This window comes from Bos indicus x Bos taurus, chromosome 17 (genome assembly GCF_003369695.1).
Source record: "Bos indicus x Bos taurus breed Angus x Brahman F1 hybrid chromosome 17, Bos_hybrid_MaternalHap_v2.0, whole genome shotgun sequence".
In the NCBI taxonomy this organism is placed as follows: domain Eukaryota; kingdom Metazoa; phylum Chordata; class Mammalia; order Artiodactyla; family Bovidae; genus Bos; species Bos indicus x Bos taurus.
Window position 1 is genome coordinate 10,329,561 of NC_040092.1, and position 17,733 is coordinate 10,347,293.

The following is a 17,733-nucleotide window of genomic DNA, read 5'->3' on the forward strand; positions in this document are numbered from 1 at the left end:
TCCTGGCTGAGTCCACTGACTTGGTGCCAACATGAGGTGACCCCCCCAGGTGCGTGGAGGACTCTGCCTTTGCATAACCAGCCAGCGGATAGAAACTATACTCTGCCTTCTGCCCAGACACCACCCAGGTACCCAGTGACTGAGGCGGGAAGCTCTGTAGAAATTCATTTTATTCTTAGACTATTTTCAAAAGAAGCAGTGGTGTGCTGTTTTTCTAAAAATATGCCTTTATAGATTCATATATAATATGTATATTATAAAATCCATACATGTATTTACATGGTTGCTACATACAAAATTACAGCACTGTGTCTGTACAGCACTGCGTCTGTACATATCTGTAGGTACATTCTTTCCACTCATCCCTGCTGTGCTTTCCCCGTGAGGGAGGAAGATGATCCTTGTAAAGCAGCTTGAGGGCGGCCTCAGCCCGGTGCCTCTGAGTCCCGAGTCAGGGCCTCAGCAGAGAAGGTGAAGCGGTTGCTGAGGATGAGCAGGAGTGGGAGGTTGCTGGGGTGACCTTCCGTGGGCCTGGTGGGCAGTTTCTGGAGACGTCCACCCTGTGGAGCTGATGCTGCCTGGCGGCATGGCTGAGCGCAGACCCCTTTGGAGCCGTCCTGTGGCCTGGACGTGCTCGGCCGAGCCGAGAACTTGGGTATGCGGGGGGCTGGGGGGGCTGGAATGCCCTCTGCCCGGCACCGGGAAGGGGAGAGGGCTGAGCCTGCAGAGGGCCCTGCCGAGGAGGAAGGCCTGCAGCAGAGCGCGGGGAGGCAGCTTCCTCTGAGGCTGGGGACGGCCTCAGCCGTGGCCGGGCCCGCTGTGGCCGAAGAGCCAGCTGTCAGGCCCACAGGCCGGGGCCTGGAGGTGCATGCACGTGGGTGAGGGGCCGCCTCCTGGGCCGGGGCTGTGGGAGGACGGGATCCAGGCCCGGGCCTGGTACCCAGCAGGAGGAGGCCCCCCGCGGTGGGCAGCTGTGGCCTCGGTGCGTAGAGTGGGCCTCCGCTTCTCTCCCTGCTCAAGGGCAGCAGTGCCTGGAGCCGGGCACGGCAGCCACTCTGGAAGCAGCCTGAGCCCCGCTCCGCGGTGGTGGACCCCAGGACGGGCCCGGCAGTAGGGACATGGCTCGGGCCGCCCCGGTGAGAGCTGCCTTCAGAGGCGGCGGGGCCTCCCGAGGACGCGGCCCCCAGGCGAGTGGGCAGTGCGGCCGCTGAGCCGGGCCCAGCGCGGCAGGACCGGTGGGCACACGTGCTGCCCTGGGGCCCGGCCCACGCCTCTATTTGAGTCGGCGTCAGTGTGCCTGTCCTCGCTGGCCTGACTCCTCCCGGTTTAAATCTTCCTGAAGAACGAGAAGAGCCGTTTGCCTTCGGCGGTGCTGGGCTCGTCCCCACGCCCCAGGCCCGGGGCCCGGGCGAGGGTGGCGGGAGGCCGGCTCCGTTCCTTCAGGTGCGAGTCCATCAGCTGCCGGTCAATGACCCTGTGCATGTCATCCTGCGGGCAGACGGGTGGGGTGAGGATGCTGACCTGGCGCGGATGGGCTGGGGAGGCGGCGGAGCGGGGCAGCACGAGAGGAGAGAATGGCAGGGACGTGGGTGAGCGGCTGCGGCCACGGCTGCCCTGACCCGAGACCAAGAAGCACCGCCCTCCTGGTCTCCCGGGGCTTGGCTGGCTGCGCGGTGTTACTCCCGGGCCGACCCGGGACCAGCTGTGTCCCTGTGGCCCTGGGAGCAGCTGCCGCTGGTGCCTGTCTGTCACCCCTAGCCCTGCTCAGCCTGTGGGCAGCCCTCTCGACCCTGCTTCCTGTGTGTCTCGGGCTGAGTGCTCCCCTCTCACCTGGTCCCACTCCTGCAGCCCCAGGGTAGCCGAGGCCACCACCAGCTCTCCAGCCTCACAGCCTGGCTTTTCTCGCCTCTCTGCCCCCTTCAGACTCCTGCCAGCCTGAGCTGCTGGCGCCCATGAGCCCCTGGCAGGCCCGTGTGCAAGATCGAGGCTCCCTGCTGCATCCTCGCCAACTACCATCCACGCTCAGCCCCCACGGATGGGCCCCTGTTTGGTGGAGGCTGGGGAGTCGCCATGTTCGAGGTTTGTCACGCTCCAGCCTCGGTGCTTCCTCAGTGAGGTCGCCACGCCTCCCCCTCCGGCAAGCTAACTGCAGAGTAGATGTTGCCTCCACCCCGACTTTGCCTCACAGAACCAGCTCTTACCCCACGGCAGCTGCTGGACAGAGCGGCTCCGCTCTCCTCACTGGACTGAGTCTGTGCAGGACAGGGCCGCTAACAGACCATGAAAAGTCCTGGTTTAGAAACAAGCAGCCCTGTCTCTAGTAACATCAGCCAGAAACACAAGCATCTGCCCGGCTGCTTTACCCTAAAGCTGGTGGGGAGGGTGGGCTCTGGGATGTCCTGGTGAAAAGACTGAGCCACGGGCTGAATGCCGGAGTGAGCGTCCACATGCACAGATGTGGAGGCTGTGCGGGGCGGGTGCTCCTGAGGTTGGAGCAGCCGCGCCCTCGGTGAGCACAGGAAGTGGGCCGGCTGGGCCGCTGGCTGACCAGCTTGTCCATCACCTCCCACACACCTAAGCTTGCGGTCACTCAGGTGTCTTTGTAGTTTCCTGAGCGTGTCACCAGGTGGCGGCGGGCAGACCCCTTACTCACGTCCCGCTCTGCTGCCTTCCTCCCCGCCCCTTCTTCACATACAACTTCCCACCTACACCCCCTCCTCGTCAAGTGACACGGTCCTCACTTTGAAGGTCCCACTGTCAAATCCTCAGCCCAGTGCTCTGTTCTTGGGACGCGCGCCATAAGACCTACATTAAATGCAACTTCAGGAACGTCACGAGGTCCTTCAGAGAGAAACCCTTTCAAAGCTGCCAGTGTTTTTTCTGATACACCCCAAACTGCATTTTTTTTATACTGTAAGATTCAGCAAAAGAATTCCATGAAATCTATCACGTCATAACTTGATACACACACAAGCTGCTTGTAACTCCATGCTGGGTCACATCCATAAAACAGCCCCCTTGTGAGGAGGTGGAACCAAGAAACCAGCGTTGGCCGGGTCAGCCTGTCAAGACCGGGCCACGTGCTGCCGCGCTCATGGACGTGACGGTGGAGGGAGCGGGAGGCCGGGGAGCGATGGCATGGCACACTGGATGAGATGACGCCGGCACCGACACACGACATGGTGACCACAAGGGAGGCAGCGGGGCAGGACCGTGATGGCGGGAGGGGAGAGGTGAGGGGATGAGGGCTTGAGCTCACCTCAAAGGCAGGAGGGGTGTACAACTAAAGCTGTTGATACGGGAACTGAGAAAGGCCACTAGATCAGAAACCAAAGGAGCCAGATAGTAAAAAGCCCTGAGGAAGCAAACTGTAGCCGAGAGAAAAGAGAAGAACAGACGCAGTGAGCCAGGACACAGCGGTCTGGGAGGCGGGGAACAGCTCTTGGGGTGGGGGGACCCTGGCGTGCCTGCAGCCAGCTGGGCAGGGCCCTGCAGGAACAGTCACTTGTAAGCTGCCCCCTGCGAGGGGCTTGCCTCGGAAAGCTGCAGGGGTCTTTTCATCTGTCCAGTTAGGATTTGTTGGGGAGAAACGTGAATGGTTACACCCATATCCTGAAATTGTACTTCCCTAATCTCATTAATGGAGAAGGCAATGGCAACCCACTCCAGTACTCTTGCCTAGAAAATCCCATGGATGGAGGAGCCTGGTGGGCTGCAGTCCATGGGGTCACTAAGAGTTGGACACGACTAGGCAACTTCACTTTCACTTTTCACTTTCATGCATTGGAGGAGGAAATGGCAACCCACTACAGTGTTCTTGCTTGGAGAATCCCACGGTCGGTGGGGCCTGGTGGGCTGCCGTCTATGGGGTTGCACAGAGTCGGACACGACTGAAGTGACTTAGCAGCAGCAGCAATCTCATTAACAAAAAGCAAGTCGTGGCCCTGGCCCAGTGGGGAGCGCATCGGGGCCTGGGACAGGGCAGGCTGACTGGACTCTGACACCTGTGGTGCTAGAGACAGACACACTGACTCACTTTCCCCAGACCTGCGCCAGGACGGTGCTCTGTGGAAGAAGGAAGCTGGCCTCTGAGAAAGGGAAGAGCAGCAGCCGCTAACAACCCAAGGGTGTCGGAATGACATGCATCCAGTAATCCAGTCAGTTATACAGGGCTTCCTGGGCCCTTAGCATTGACAGCAGTATCAAAGCCAAGGCAAGCGGCTGAAGGAGGCCCCTGTTCAAGCCTGGAGGTCGGCACAGCCGGGTTCCTCGCTCTTGAGAGCAGCTTCCTCCAGGCACTCAGGGCCTGGGGCCTGGAACCCCAACTCTCACCCAGTGAAGACGAATCACTGCTCACCTGCACACACGGGACCCTCCAGTAACAAACCCATCCTTACACTCAGGCTGGGTTCACAGACTCCTTTACCTGCCAAGCCTCAAGCTGCTGCGAGAGGTTCAGTTTCTGCTGAATGGCATCCAGCAGCTGGCTGTTGAGAGACATCATGTCCATCTTGCACTTGGCGAGTTCCAGCTCCACAGCGTTCTTCCTGGAAACACACAGGCTGGGGTGAGCGCAGACACCCTGTGCCAGAGCATCAGGTCCTCTGCCCGGGGCACCTGGCATCCACGGGATAAGGAAACAGTCTCTGACCCCAAGCTCACAACAAACTAACTGTAACTACAGTGTTACTTCTAGAGGACTGGAAAGTTGTGCAACATGCTTTCATACACATTTTCTCAACTTTCATAAACAAGCTGTAGGTGAAAGGATTATCTGACCGCCATCTTAAAGTGATTAACAGAGGATACTTAAATCAGGACTGGAACCCAGAGATCAAAGACCTCTCACAGCACTAAGGGGCTGCTGCCTTCATCTTTCCCCCAAAAGACCAGTCCCCATGGAAGTTGGACTTAACCCATTGGTGCCCCCTTTCTACTAGCAACCCCCTCTTTTGAGGGTGTGTGCACTGGCAGCCACACAGTGCTGCACAGCTCAGCTAATCACTGTAGCCAATTAGGGGACCTGTGGGAGATTATATGATGGAATACAGTCACCTCCCAGTAACAACCACAATGTTGAATATTTACTGACAGTGGGGAAACACTCGTGATTTATGCTGAGTGTAAAAAAGAACCAAGAGACAAGGTCACATAGATACTAGCTTTGTACAAGAAAACCTGCCGGTGTATATTTGAAGGTCACACCCAAAAATGTCTACTTGGTTCTCTTGGGATGATGACCATTGATGAGTAATTGCTCCCACACTTCTGCATTTTGTATTTTCACATTTTGATGTGTTTTACATACTTTGTTCACCTTCCCCAGCATTCCTAAACCATGGTGGTTCAATGCAAAAAGTAACTTTGGAGGGACACAGGTAATGGGAATAAAGTGGCAGAGCCTTGGCTGGGTACCTTCTATAAGGTGGCAGTGGTTGTCCTGCTGCCAAATGAGTATTTAGCCTTTCAGGGACTGATACCTTTCACATGAAAAGTTAAAACTAAGACGGCTCTCATCACCCAGGGCCGTAGACCAATGCGCATGGCCTTGTGAGGACGCACCCTCAGAGGCTGCCCAGCCCCCGTCACAGCCAAGCTCGACCAGAAGGAAGTTGGGGTGAACCGTTCGGGCTACCGCGCGACCAGCACTGTGGCCTCAAGTCCACCGGGCAGTTGGTCACCTCCCTTGACACGCCGGGGCTCCGTGCCGGCGCCCCACCCACCCATCCCGGACTCTCCCGGCTGCTCGCAGAGGGTCCGCCCACCCACACTGCGGCTGCCTGGACAGGAGCCGAGCCTGGCCAATGAACGCCGGTGTCTCAAGCGCCGCAAGCGTCACGGCTGCTGCCATTGGCTGGTCGCGAGAGGCGGAAATCCTTGCCTGGCGCCGGTTGCCACGGACGCCCGGCGGGCCCATCCCACGGTCCTGGAAAGTCAGCGCAAACCCCCGGCGCCCCGCGGCAGGGAAGCCTCCTGAGCTTACAGGCGTCTCCCGGCAGGTGGCGCCACGAGCAGCCTGAAGACTCCGGAATGTGCTGACTAACGCCGCAGCCAGAGGGGCACAGGTCCAGGGGCAGCTGCGGCCCGCCGGGCACACAGGGGAACCCTTTCCTTCCGGAAAGCCCTCGAGCTGGGCCCACCTTGGGGGCCTAGGTGTCAGTCACAGCCTGGGACGGCACCCTCGGAACGTTTGCTCAGTAGGGCATCTTGGAGCTCATTCATGAGAAAGCACAAAACAAGGAAAACTTAAAGCTGTAGAAGCCCCTGAACAATACATTAATCAGTTTTAAAAAGGAATATTTCAAAGGGTTAGGCGAATCCCTTGTATAAATGAAACTACTAGCAACTGAGCCCTCTGCCTGTGTAAGGTAGATGCCACCCTGGGATTTCTTTTCACTGAGGACCTTTCACCTGCAAGGAGATAAAATTGTTAACTTTTCTGAACACCTTAAGGTTTTTGCTGTCCAGTGGAGAGAGGGAAGTTATTCTTCTTGGGGGCGAGTCTCACCCTTATTGCATATTAGAATCATGGGGTAGGAGCTGCCCCAAATCCAGAGGTTTGGGGCCTGAAGAAATGTTCTGGAGAGGGCCCTGGGGTTGGGGGCGGGGAAAATTCTAAAATGCAGCCAAGATCAGAGACGATGTATATAAAACTCATACTGCTGCTGCTACTTCATGTCAGTCATGTCTGACTCTGTGCGATCCCATAGACGGCAGCCCATCAGGCTCCCCCGTCTCTGGGATCCTCGGCCCTACACAAATGTATGGTTGCCCCACACTTCCATGATTCCTTAGGTCTCGTCTGAATTCTGTAAACCCAGAATTTCATTTGTGAGGGACAGAAAAAGAGCCCTCCTGGAGTGATCTAACACTCCAAAGGCAGGGCCAGGAAGGACAGGGCCTCACTCCAAAACCTTTCCTACTCAGGAGGGAGAACTCACTAATCTGTTCAGCCAGACCCCAGGAGGCTGACTCGGCCTCCGTCGAGGGCAGCAGGCAAGGGCATGCATTTCAAGGTTCCATGGAGACTTGTAATTTCCTGTCACCCAGGTGTTGGAGCTAGGTGCACTCATTTTAATGGAGGGGACTGGACAACTTGTTTCTTCTGCTCTCCTACACCCTGGCACTTTCTCTGGCTGTATCCCCCACCTCCTGTGCAGATAGATGGCAGAGGGTGGTCAGAGCCTGATGGCTAGCTCTCTTGTTTCTCTAGCTCAGAGAAGCTGTCAAACCAGACTCTACTTCTAACTTACTGGGCTTCCACAATTAGCACCCCAATTTTACCATTTTATTCCCTAATTGTTTGACACAATTTCACGCTTTGTTATTCGTAATAGTATGGTCTCACTCCAAAATACCACACTGCTATTCAACAACACAAGAGACGATACTACACATGGATATCACCAGATGGTCAATACCGAAATCAGACTGATTACGTTCTGTGCAGTCAAAGATGGAGAAACTATACAGTCAGCAAAAACAAGACCAGGGGCTGACTGTGGCTCAGATCATGAACTCCTTATTGCAAAATTCAGACTTAAATTGAAAAAATAGGGAAAACCACTGGGCCATTAAGGAACGACCTAAATCAAGTCCCTTACAGTGGAAGTAACAAACAGGTTCCAGGGATTAGATCTGATAGAGGGCCTGAAGAACTATGGACAGAGGTTCATAACATTGTATAGGAGGTGGTGATCAAAACCATCCGCAAGAAGAAGAAATGCAAAAAGGCAAACTGGTTGTCTGAGGAGGCCTTGCAAATAGCCGAGAAAAGAGAAGCGAAAGGCAAAAGAGAAAAGGAAAGATAAACCCATCCAAATGCAGACTTCCAAAGCATAGCAAGGAGAGATAAAGAAAGCCTTCCTATGTGAACAATACAAAGAAATAGAGGAAGATAATAGAGTGGGAAAGACTAGAGATCTCTTCAAGAAATTTAGAGACACCAAGGGAACATTTTATGCAAAGATGGGCACAACTGACAGAAATGGTATGGACCTAACACAAGCAGAAGATATTAAGAAGAGGTGGGAAGAATACAAAGAACTATACAAAAAAGATCTTAATGATCCAGATAATCAGAACAGTGTAATCACTCACCTAGAGCCAGACATCTTGGAGTGCGAAGTCAAGTGGGCCTTAGGAAGCATCACTATGAACAAAGCTAGTGGAGGTGATGGAATTTCAGTTGAGCTATTTCAAATCCTAAATGATGATGCTGTGAAAGTGCTGTACTCAATATGCCAGCAAATTTGGAAAATGCAGCAGTGGCCACAGGACTGGAAAAGGTCAGTTTTCATTCCAATCCTCCAAAAAGGCAATGCCCAAGAATGTTCAAACTACCATATAATTGCACTCATCTCACACACTAGCAAAATAATGCTCAAAACTCTCCAAGCCAGGCTTCAACAGTACATGAACTATGAAATTCCAGATGTTCAAGCTGGATTTAGAAAAGGCAGAGGAACAAGAGATAAAATTGCCAACATCCGTTGGATCACAGAGAAAGCAAGAGAGTTCCAGAAAAACATCTACTTCTGCTTCATTGACTACACTAAAGCCTTTGACTGTATGGACAGCAGCAACCTGTGGAAAATTCTTCAAGAGATGGGAATACCAGGCCACCTTACCTGCCTCCTGTGAAACCTGTATGCAGGTCAAGAAGCAACAGCTAGAACCAGACATGGAACAATGGACTGGTTCCAAATTAGGAAAGGAGTACATCAAGACTGTATATTGTCACCCTGCTTATTTGACTTATATGCAGAGTACATCATGAGAAATGTCAGGCTGGATGAAGCACAAGCTGGAATCAAGATTGCTGGGAGAAATATCAATAAACTCAGATGCAGATGACACCATCCTTATGGCAGAAAGTGAAGAGGAACTAAAGAGCCTCTTGATGAAGGAGAAAGAGAAGAGTGAAAAAGCTGGCTTAAAACTCAACATTCAAAAACCAAAGATTATGGCATCTGGTCCCATCATTTCATGGCAAATAGTTGGGGAAACAATGGAAACAGTGATAGACTTAATTTTCTTGGGCTCCAAAATCACTGCAGATGGTGACTGAAGTCATGAAATTAAAAGATTCTTGCTCCTTGGAAGAAAAGCTATGACAAACCTAGACAGCGTATTAAAAAGCAGAGACATTCCTTTGCTGACAAAGGTCTATATAGTCAAAGCTATGGTTTTTCCATCTGGTCCCATCACTTCATGGGAAATAGATGGGGAAACAGTGGAAACAGTGTCAGACTTTATTTTGGGGGGCTCCAAAATCACTGCAGATGGTGACTGCAGCCATGAAATTAAAAGATGCTTACTCCTTGGAAGGAAAGTTATGACCAACCTAGATAGCATATTCAAAAGCAGAGACATTACTTTGCCAACAAAGTTTCCGTCTAGTCAAGGCTATGGTTTTTCCAGTGGTCATGTGTGGATGTGAGAGTCGGACTGTGAAGAAAGCTGAGTGCCGAAGAATTGATGCTTTTGAACTGTGGTGTTGGAGAAGACTCTTGAGAGTCCCTTGGACTGCAAGGAGATCCAACCAGTCCATCCTAAAGGAAATCAGTCCTGAATATTCACTGGAAGGACTGATGCTGAAGCTGAAACTCCAATACTTTGGCCACCTCATGCAAAGAGTTGACTCATTGGAAAAGACCCTGATGCTGGGAAAGACTGAGGGCAGGAGAAGGGGATGACAGAGAATAAGATGGTTGGAAGGCATCACCAACTTAATGGACATGAGTTTGAGTCAACTCCGGGAGTTGGTGATGAACAGGGAGGCCTGGTGTGCTGCAGTTCATGGGGTCGCAAAGGGTCGGACACGACTGAGCTGAACTACAACCATAAGGAATGGCAAAGATAGTGTAGGTTTGTGATTCTAACCGAGGATAATTCCAAAATGAACTGGAAATTGAAGGACAACTTGATAGGAGATTCTGACCAGACAGAAAAGGGGACCCAAACGTAAAACCAAAATGGAAATGATGGAAATTACTGAAGAGAGCAGAAGGGAGGGTATATGAAAATGAAAAGGGGAAGATGTGTGGAATCTTAGAGTCAGAAATTAAAATGTCACATTACTTCTTAAAAAAGTCAAATAGTATCTATTTACAAATTCTTTTAAATAAGCTCCTTTTAGCTTTCTGCCAAGTAGCCCTGAGGTAAGGGCAAAGGAGCCTGAGACTGAGGTGAAGGCCAGTGATCAGCACTGGCTGTGATCCTGGGGAAACACCCTCATCTGTAAAATTGGGATTAAAAAGCTCTACTTCTTGCTGTGGCTAGGATTAAAGGATGCTTTGTAAGCAGTAAAGTGATGCACAAATGTTGTTATTAATGTGTTATAAAGCCTGCAAAGCAGATACAATTTTAGTACCCTTTATCTCCTTAGATTCAATAAACAGGACAGATTGAATGTGTGACAAAGATAATTTTCAGGAGGATGGGAAATAAATATGGTCTTTGCCTTTGTACTGCCAAATGTTTTGAATGTACAAGAACGCGTTTATGCATTTCTTCTCTGCCAGAGAAAGTCCAAAACATTATTTTAAAATGACCCAGTTTACTAGAAATTAACAAAGACAAAGAAAAATGTTCAGTGACACTCTGGGGATGCAGTCAAACTCAGAATGTAGGAAAACTATGAATTAAAAAGAGCTGGTTTCTTCAGTAAATGCAAATCGAAAAAAAAGACAGGGGGAAGAGTTACAACCTTTTGGGACATAACAACTAAACAGAGTATGCTGGACTTTAGCATCTGACTCTTATCAAGTATAAAAAGACATTTACGGGACAACTGGGGAAATCTGAACACTGGATACTGGATGATATTAAGAAATTGAAGTTTTTTCATGTGTGATATTTCTGGCGTGTGTTTTACAATAAAGAGTCTTTCTCTGGTAGAGATTTCTGTGAAAATGTTTATGGATGAGATGATATGTCTCGTGATCCACTTTAACATGGTCCAGAAGGGGAGGGGGGAGAAATGGACGGCTACAGATGAAACTACATTGGCCATGCTGTTCATCAGCGCTGAAACTGAGAGGTAGGTAGGTCGGAATTCGTCTTATGTTTTCTACTTTTGTGTATGCTTGAAAATGTCTATGATGAATAGTAAAACAAAAACAACAACAAACATTATGTGTGTGTGTGTATATATAAAATGAGATTGGCCCACTCCAGTATTCTTGCCTGGAGCATTCCACGGACAGAGGAGCCTGGTGGGCTCCAGTCTATGGGGTTGAAAAGAGTCAAACACGACTGAAGCAACTGAGCACGCGTAACGCAACTGGAATGCTGAGATATAAGTGAAAACAACAACAAAAACCCATGTAGAGAGCATCACCTCACTGATTTTTTAAAAAGTCCACAAAAACTGTATTGCGTATACACCTGCATACACGTATGTAAAAAACCTGCACAAAATGCATACCCGACTTTTAACAGTAGTGTCTGTGCGGGAAGATGGGATGGGAGTGAGAAATTCCGAGTAGCAGGGAAACTCTTTGAGTTTTATATTCTTCTGTATGATTTAACACCTAAGACTGAGCACATTCTCGTGTTATTTATTAATACCTGCAGTTAAACAAGTCGTGCCCACTCACTTTGCGATGGCCTCGTCTCGGTCCCTGATGGCCTTCTGAAGCTGCTCCTTTGGTTCCTTGTCCTCAGATGTCACTCTGAGTCGGTCTCTCTCCTCCTTCAGGGCAGTCATCTCCACGCTCAGCAGTGTCACCTAGTGGGAGACGAAGGGGATGAACACGGCGCACCACTGCTGCCGGCCTGGTGTGTCTCCCTCCCGAGGGAGAAGAGAATAGGCCCAGGCGGGCTCAGGGCCTGTGCGGGGCAGACTGGTGACTTCCCGCTGCCCCACCCCCCCCACCCCCGCTCCAGGAGGGAGGGACCACACGCGAAGCTGGAGTTCGAGTTCGGTGGACGGGGCGCTCACTCCTCTGCTGCAGCCGGGGCCTGGTCCCCCTGTGCACACCACGGCACCTCCTTCACCTGCAGGCACTCTCTGGGAGCTGCTGAGTGAAGGCCACGTGCGCACCAGGGCCCGGGAACACATTTAGGGGGATAGGGACTAGAGTTTTGTTTCCAGTTATCTTCCACTCGACATGGAACACTGCCCTGTGCCCCACACGGACCCTGGCTGGCCCCAGAGCCTGGGACCTGGTTCCCGTTTCTGTTACAGCACTAGACGCAGCCTGGCTTTCCCATCCTCTTCCTTCAGCTCCCCAGGTCAAAGCCACAGGGAATTTAGGCAGAAAAACATTGTCATCTTTCACTTCAAGCCTCTTACCTTCTCTATGGTCCATGCCTCTGTGAATGGCATCAGAGTCCACTCACAGAGAGTCACCCTTCGGTGGTGAGGCGCCCCTCCTGGTGGCTCCCTCAGTAACCAGAGTTTACCCCACCCTCTGTACACAGCGACCTCTCACACACCTTGTGTTCTGCCGTGGCGAGAAGCATGTCCTATCCATATGTGTGTCTCAGAGCCTGACCAGAAACAATGCTTAATCCCCAAGTGCCTGTGCAGTGGACAGCTGTCATTTTGGGGCTTGTCAAGCACCCAGAATTCCTTCCCATCTGGGGCATTCCTAGTTGCATGGGCCTCGGCAGGAGGCAAAGCATGCCCACCCACTAAGGAAGCCAAAGGAAGAGACCTCCTTTCCTAGGTACCTGGGCCCCTACCTGGGGCTATAGCTCTAAGGGGCACAGCAAACCACTGGCCAGTGGGAGATTACTGCACGGACAGCAAATGGTTTTGTCACCCCACTTCCCATGGCTCCTTCCTGTTTTGGAGCTCAGTTCTCCAGCCTGCCTATTGATTCTGTGATGCTTCAGATTTAATTCCAGTATATTATTTTTCTGCTCAAGTTAAGCAGAGTGAGTTTCAGTTGTCTGCAACCAGAAACCCTGGCTGGTAGAGCTTTCAAAAAATATTTGTTGAATGAATGGAAGGCGGGGAACCCTCCTTCTCACAGTCGATAGAATCAGACTGGAGTCAGGATGCCTGACCCTGCCCTCTTATTAACTATTACACATGCCTTTGACATTTTTCCAAGGAAGGATCCATCCATGCAGATCTGTCTCTCCCACAAGGGGAAAGACATCACCTTTCTGCTCTTTGAGGCCTAGATCTGATCACCTTGACAGTGAAGCTGAGCAAACGCCCCAGGACTAAGGCTGAAGATCAAGCTTCTCTTGAGATACCTTTGGCTCTATAAGCTGAGACAACAGAGGTGCCAGCTCCTGGGGTAGCAGCCACTCAGGAGTAAATCAGAGGACGCACACCAGTCAAGAGGGATATGGGACAACTTGTTACTATATGCAGTGGACTCTGCACTCTCAGGTGTGCGGGAGGGAATGTCAGGGCTTGTGCTCTGTGCGTCCATGAAGGGGACAGCTCTGGTGATGAGCCTCAGGGTGCTGGGCATCCGCAGAGGCCAGGGCATGCAGGTGCAGTGAGCTCTGAGGCAGACAAGGCATCAGGTGAGAAGTCCAGCCTCACCCTATTCTTAGCAGGTTCTGCAGCCTGATAAGCCAGAACTCAAGACCCAGAAAGCACCTAGCAGAGACAGCCAGCCCTCCTCAGACCAAATGAGCCCTGACATGGCCTCGAGCCAGCCAGGTGTTCTGCCAGCTGAGTCGGCAACAGATAAAACTACATGCTAGGCAGGAAATGCCAACGTGTCACAGTCTCCAGATAAAACTTCACAAGAACTTTTTGCTGTGGCCTGGAAAACCTGACCAAGGTAGAGACCGCCAGCTTAGGAGTGACAAAGGATTTACCCTCTCTGAGTTGCACATGAATTCGATAAAAAGAAGGAATAAAAGGAACTATCCCCTGCCATCAAGTTGTCATGAGGATCAAATGAAATAAATAACTTCAAGGGCCCAGCTCAGAGTATAAGCGCCACCCCTTCTCTCCCCTCCACGGAGGACCTTTCAGTTAACAGCTGGTTTATCTGCTGACTTAGGTTACAGCAACCCCTAAACCCACTCTTTCCCATTAAGGTGGGTGTCCTTGAAATTGAACAGCATCAAAGGAAACTTGAGGTCATACATCTGGGGCTGACAATCATTTGAGTGCCTGCTCTAGGTAAGGCACTGCATGCACTAGGCGCTTCAAGAGAAGACAGAGAGGTGTGCCTGACCTGGAGCCTATCCGTGCAGGCGGCCCTCTAAGGCCTCTAAGGGGAAGGTGAGAAGGGAGTGAGGGTAACCATGACAAAGCAGGGCCGGGGACTCCCTGAGCAAGGGAGGCAGGAGAGTTTCGAGGAGGAAGTGAAACCTGATCAGGAACTTGAAGGATGAGGAGGGCTGTGTGTGCAGGGGAGTCTTCCAGGGAGAGAGAAAGACTGGGATAAAAGACCCAGCTGTGGGAACGCAAGGGCAGCCCGTGCCACGCCCATCTGGAACCTACGTTCAATTCTGCTAAAGCAGAGGCAGTGAAAAAGAAACAGGAGCAAAGGCTGGACGGTCGGACACAGCCAGACCGTGGGGCCATGAGGGTTTGAGAATATTGCAAGGGGTGTCCCACCTTCAAGTCGTGATTCAGAAGATCACTCCAGACCATCTGAAGGGTGAGTGGCTAGGGAAGTGATGACCAAAGGCAAGGTGTGAAAGAATGAAGTTCTGAGGGGAACAGTGGCTGGGAGGCTGGAGGAGACATAACGTGCTGAGATTTCAGAGGAGGGGGCACCCAGACCTCATCAGTGAGAGCCTCAGCTGCTCCTGGCTCACGTTCCCCTGAGTGTTCACGTCCCTGGAGTAACTGGCATGTGCTTCAGTCAAGCCTAAAGGAGCCAAATGATGGGGTGAGACTGTTTCTCTTACTCTGCCTCCCAGGACCTGGTGTACTGGCTTGGGAGAACTACTTGTCATGTTGCCCCACAGGTCCTCCTGCCTCCGGGCAGCAGCTCCAGACCCCATGGCCAGCCCTCCCTGGGGAGCTGCAGGGATGGGGCAGAGGGGGCCGGGCACAGCCAGCACAAGGGCAGGAGCAAGTCTGCAGGTCTGGCTTTGGGGCTTTGCCTCAAACAGGTGATGATTAATTAGAACCTGGGCTCTCTTTTAGTTTAGAATCTGGGTAGGCTTCTGAGGGGTGGGGAAGTGTGGGCACTTCACCATCAAGGTCCCACACACCTTTTACCTCTGGCCTCGTTTCCAGGACAGAAGAGAACACTCAGGTAGGAAAACAGTGGCAGTGGAGGTGGGACCATCTGTTGGGGAGGCTGGACCTCAGCCCCACGTCACCTGAGCTGGGCTCCGCAAAGGGTACGAAGCTGGTCTGACTCCCCTCATCTTACATCCACCTGAGCCTCTCAGGGTCTCAGGGCACAGGCACGAACTGAGCTAACTGCAGGAGGCACCCCTGCCCACCCTGAGGCTGCCATTTCCACAGCCCTGGCAACTCCCCCTGCGTCGCCCACTGCCCCGGGAGTCGGAGTCCCTCCTAAGGGACACTCCTGGATGACGCAACTTGGCTGAGAGGTCTGTGGCTTTGACTGAGCCTGTGGGTACTCATAAGCCCTGGCAGAGGCCCAACTCTGTATCTTATGTGGGACTGAATGTAACCATCTGCTTGATAGGTTTTTTTTTTAAAGGGAATCCATAGGAATTGACCTAAATCAGTTGTCAGTTGAACTTTTAAGGAAAATTCTCTGGTAGAGATGACTTCCTAAATATTAATTGTTCCATAGTAGACTCTCAGCAACCTCTACCTTATGTTTCTGGGTCAAATAATGCCCTCTCGGGCTTCTAGAAGCAACAAAGCGGCTTTTATTAATCCAAATAACTTTAAGGCCCACTTTCTTTTGCATTTTATTCTACCCGTTTGGAAGGTATGATCCCTCCTGCCGCCAACCCTTCTGGCTAAACGACCACCAGAGGGTCTTAGGTTTTAGGCACAAGAGTATTTTTGGCTGTCCAAACCTACTCCCCAGGGCTTGGTCAGGAACAAGATACAGCTTTCAGTAGCATCCTTCTGCCCTTCTTATCTGGTCACTCACAAAAAGAAGAGAGCAGTGATGACTTGTCTCCCAGTATCTTCCAAGAGAATAATACCAGGAAGTCTAATGGGTACAACCCGAAGGCAGAAGTTTATTTCTGTAAGTTCCATTACATTTAAGAAATACCGAATGAAGTGAAAGCCCGGCTTAAATTCCATCTTTCAGCAACCTCTTCCTGTAGCAGGAAGGGAGGACTAGCTTTGGACAAGGAAAGAAGGGGGCAGGGTTTAAAGGGGTACCTGTCTGGTGTGCCCTGCAAATGGGACAGAACCTCCATACAGGACTTCAGTCAAAAAGAAGAGCTTTTATTTATCTCCTAGGTAGATTTTAGAAGCTCCTTTTTGGGTGGGGCCGCTCCTAAGCCCTTTAAAACTTTTCAGATGAGAATACAGATGTCCTTCTCTGGTGTTCTCGAGAGATGAGATCACGATCAAACAGGAAGGGAACAGCAAAAGCAGCAGTGCGTGCCTCGAAAGCTGAAATACGGCTGGCAGAGGTGACAGCACTCACAAAGAGCTCAGGCCCTCAAGGGATCAACTGTCCCCTGGTTTGCAAACTTCCTGCACAGAAGCTGCTGGACAAACTTCTAAATGTGTCTTGGGAGCTGTGGCACTCTTAACTATCAGAGTCCACATGGTTATTCAGGCTCTGTAGAGGGCTGGGAGTCCTGAAGGAAATGGAGAGCTGTTCTTAGTTGTGGAGGGATCTTTTTAGTTGTGGCATAAGGGATCTAGTTCCCTGACCAGGGAGCAAACCTAGGCCCCTTGCGTTGGCGCATAGTCTTAGCAACTGGACCACCAGGGAAGTCCCTTGGCTATTCTCATTCCTAACAATTTCACTGTGGTCTAAACCTGAGGACTGACTTCTCTTGAAGACACCCAGCTCATCTCAGCTTCAGGTCACTACCCCTGAGAGTCCGACCATCAGAGGAGAGCCCTTCTCAGAGAGACATGGAGAGGGGGACTCACAGGGGTCCCAGGGAGCAGGAGCCCATGAACATCCTGCACTGGGCTGAGGACGGGGGTGCTCACCTGACTGTGCAGCCGCTGCAGCTCTTCCAGGCTTTGCCTCAGTTTACCCCTCTCTCCCTCCATGAGTTCCCTCAGGGCTCTCGAATCCTCACTGGTCTGCCTTATCTGTTCTTCTAAGGAGTCATCGTCAATTCTCCGGGCGCTCTGACAGCAGAGTCAGCCGGCCAAGCAGAGAGGTGGTGAGAGTGGAGGGGAGTGGGGAGATGGTTAATGGGAGAGATGAAGAGGGGAGGGGAGCAGGGAGACGGTTAAGTTTGGGGAAGAGCAAGGTGGGGGGATGGGAGAAAAAAAGAGAAGCAGAACGAAGAAACAGAAGGTTAGAGAAGAGAGGCTGTCTTGCTCAGTTTCGACGTGCAGACAATAACTAGAAGTTTGTTTCAGGCTTTGGAGAAGGGAAACTGCACACGCCAAGAGCACACCCCTCCACCAGCTCGCTCTCCCACGCTGGCCCAGCCTCCGCACTACAGCGCGTCCCACGAACCACCTTGGCAGGACAGCCACCTTTTCATCTAGCTTCACCTAATACGGGGAGAGAGACGCAACCATCCTGCAGGAGGAGGAACCTGATGAGAAACAACAGCCCTCGAGCTGTGGGTGTAAATGGAGGGGGAGTCTGGCAGGAATCTGACACGAAGCTGGAAGAAAGGCCTGTCTGCCCATGGGAACGTTCCTCTTCTGCACCAGAG

General features: G+C 51.8%; 1 protein-coding gene across 5 annotated transcripts in view; it reads right to left on the reverse strand.

The window, feature by feature from the left end:
* Positions 1-152: 152 nt before the first annotated feature.
* BICDL1 (BICD family like cargo adaptor 1) overlaps positions 153-17,733 on the reverse strand; it is an 80,155-nt gene continuing 62,574 nt past the window's right edge. For 2 of the 5 annotated variants that reach the window (XM_027566594.1, XM_027566595.1), the window contains 3 exons: positions 11,604-11,734; positions 4,427-4,547; positions 1,119-1,488 (listed from right to left, as the gene is read on the reverse strand). In XM_027566594.1, the coding sequence (XP_027422395.1) occupies positions 1,327-1,488; positions 4,427-4,547; positions 11,604-11,734 (414 nt within the window). In that variant the 3' untranslated portion in view covers positions 1,119-1,326. Of the gene's footprint in view, positions 1,489-3,259; positions 3,369-4,426; positions 4,548-11,603; positions 11,735-17,047; positions 17,192-17,733 lie in introns of all 5 variants that reach the window. The other 3 variants (XR_003515194.1, XM_027566592.1, XM_027566593.1) reach the window with 3 other exon arrangements.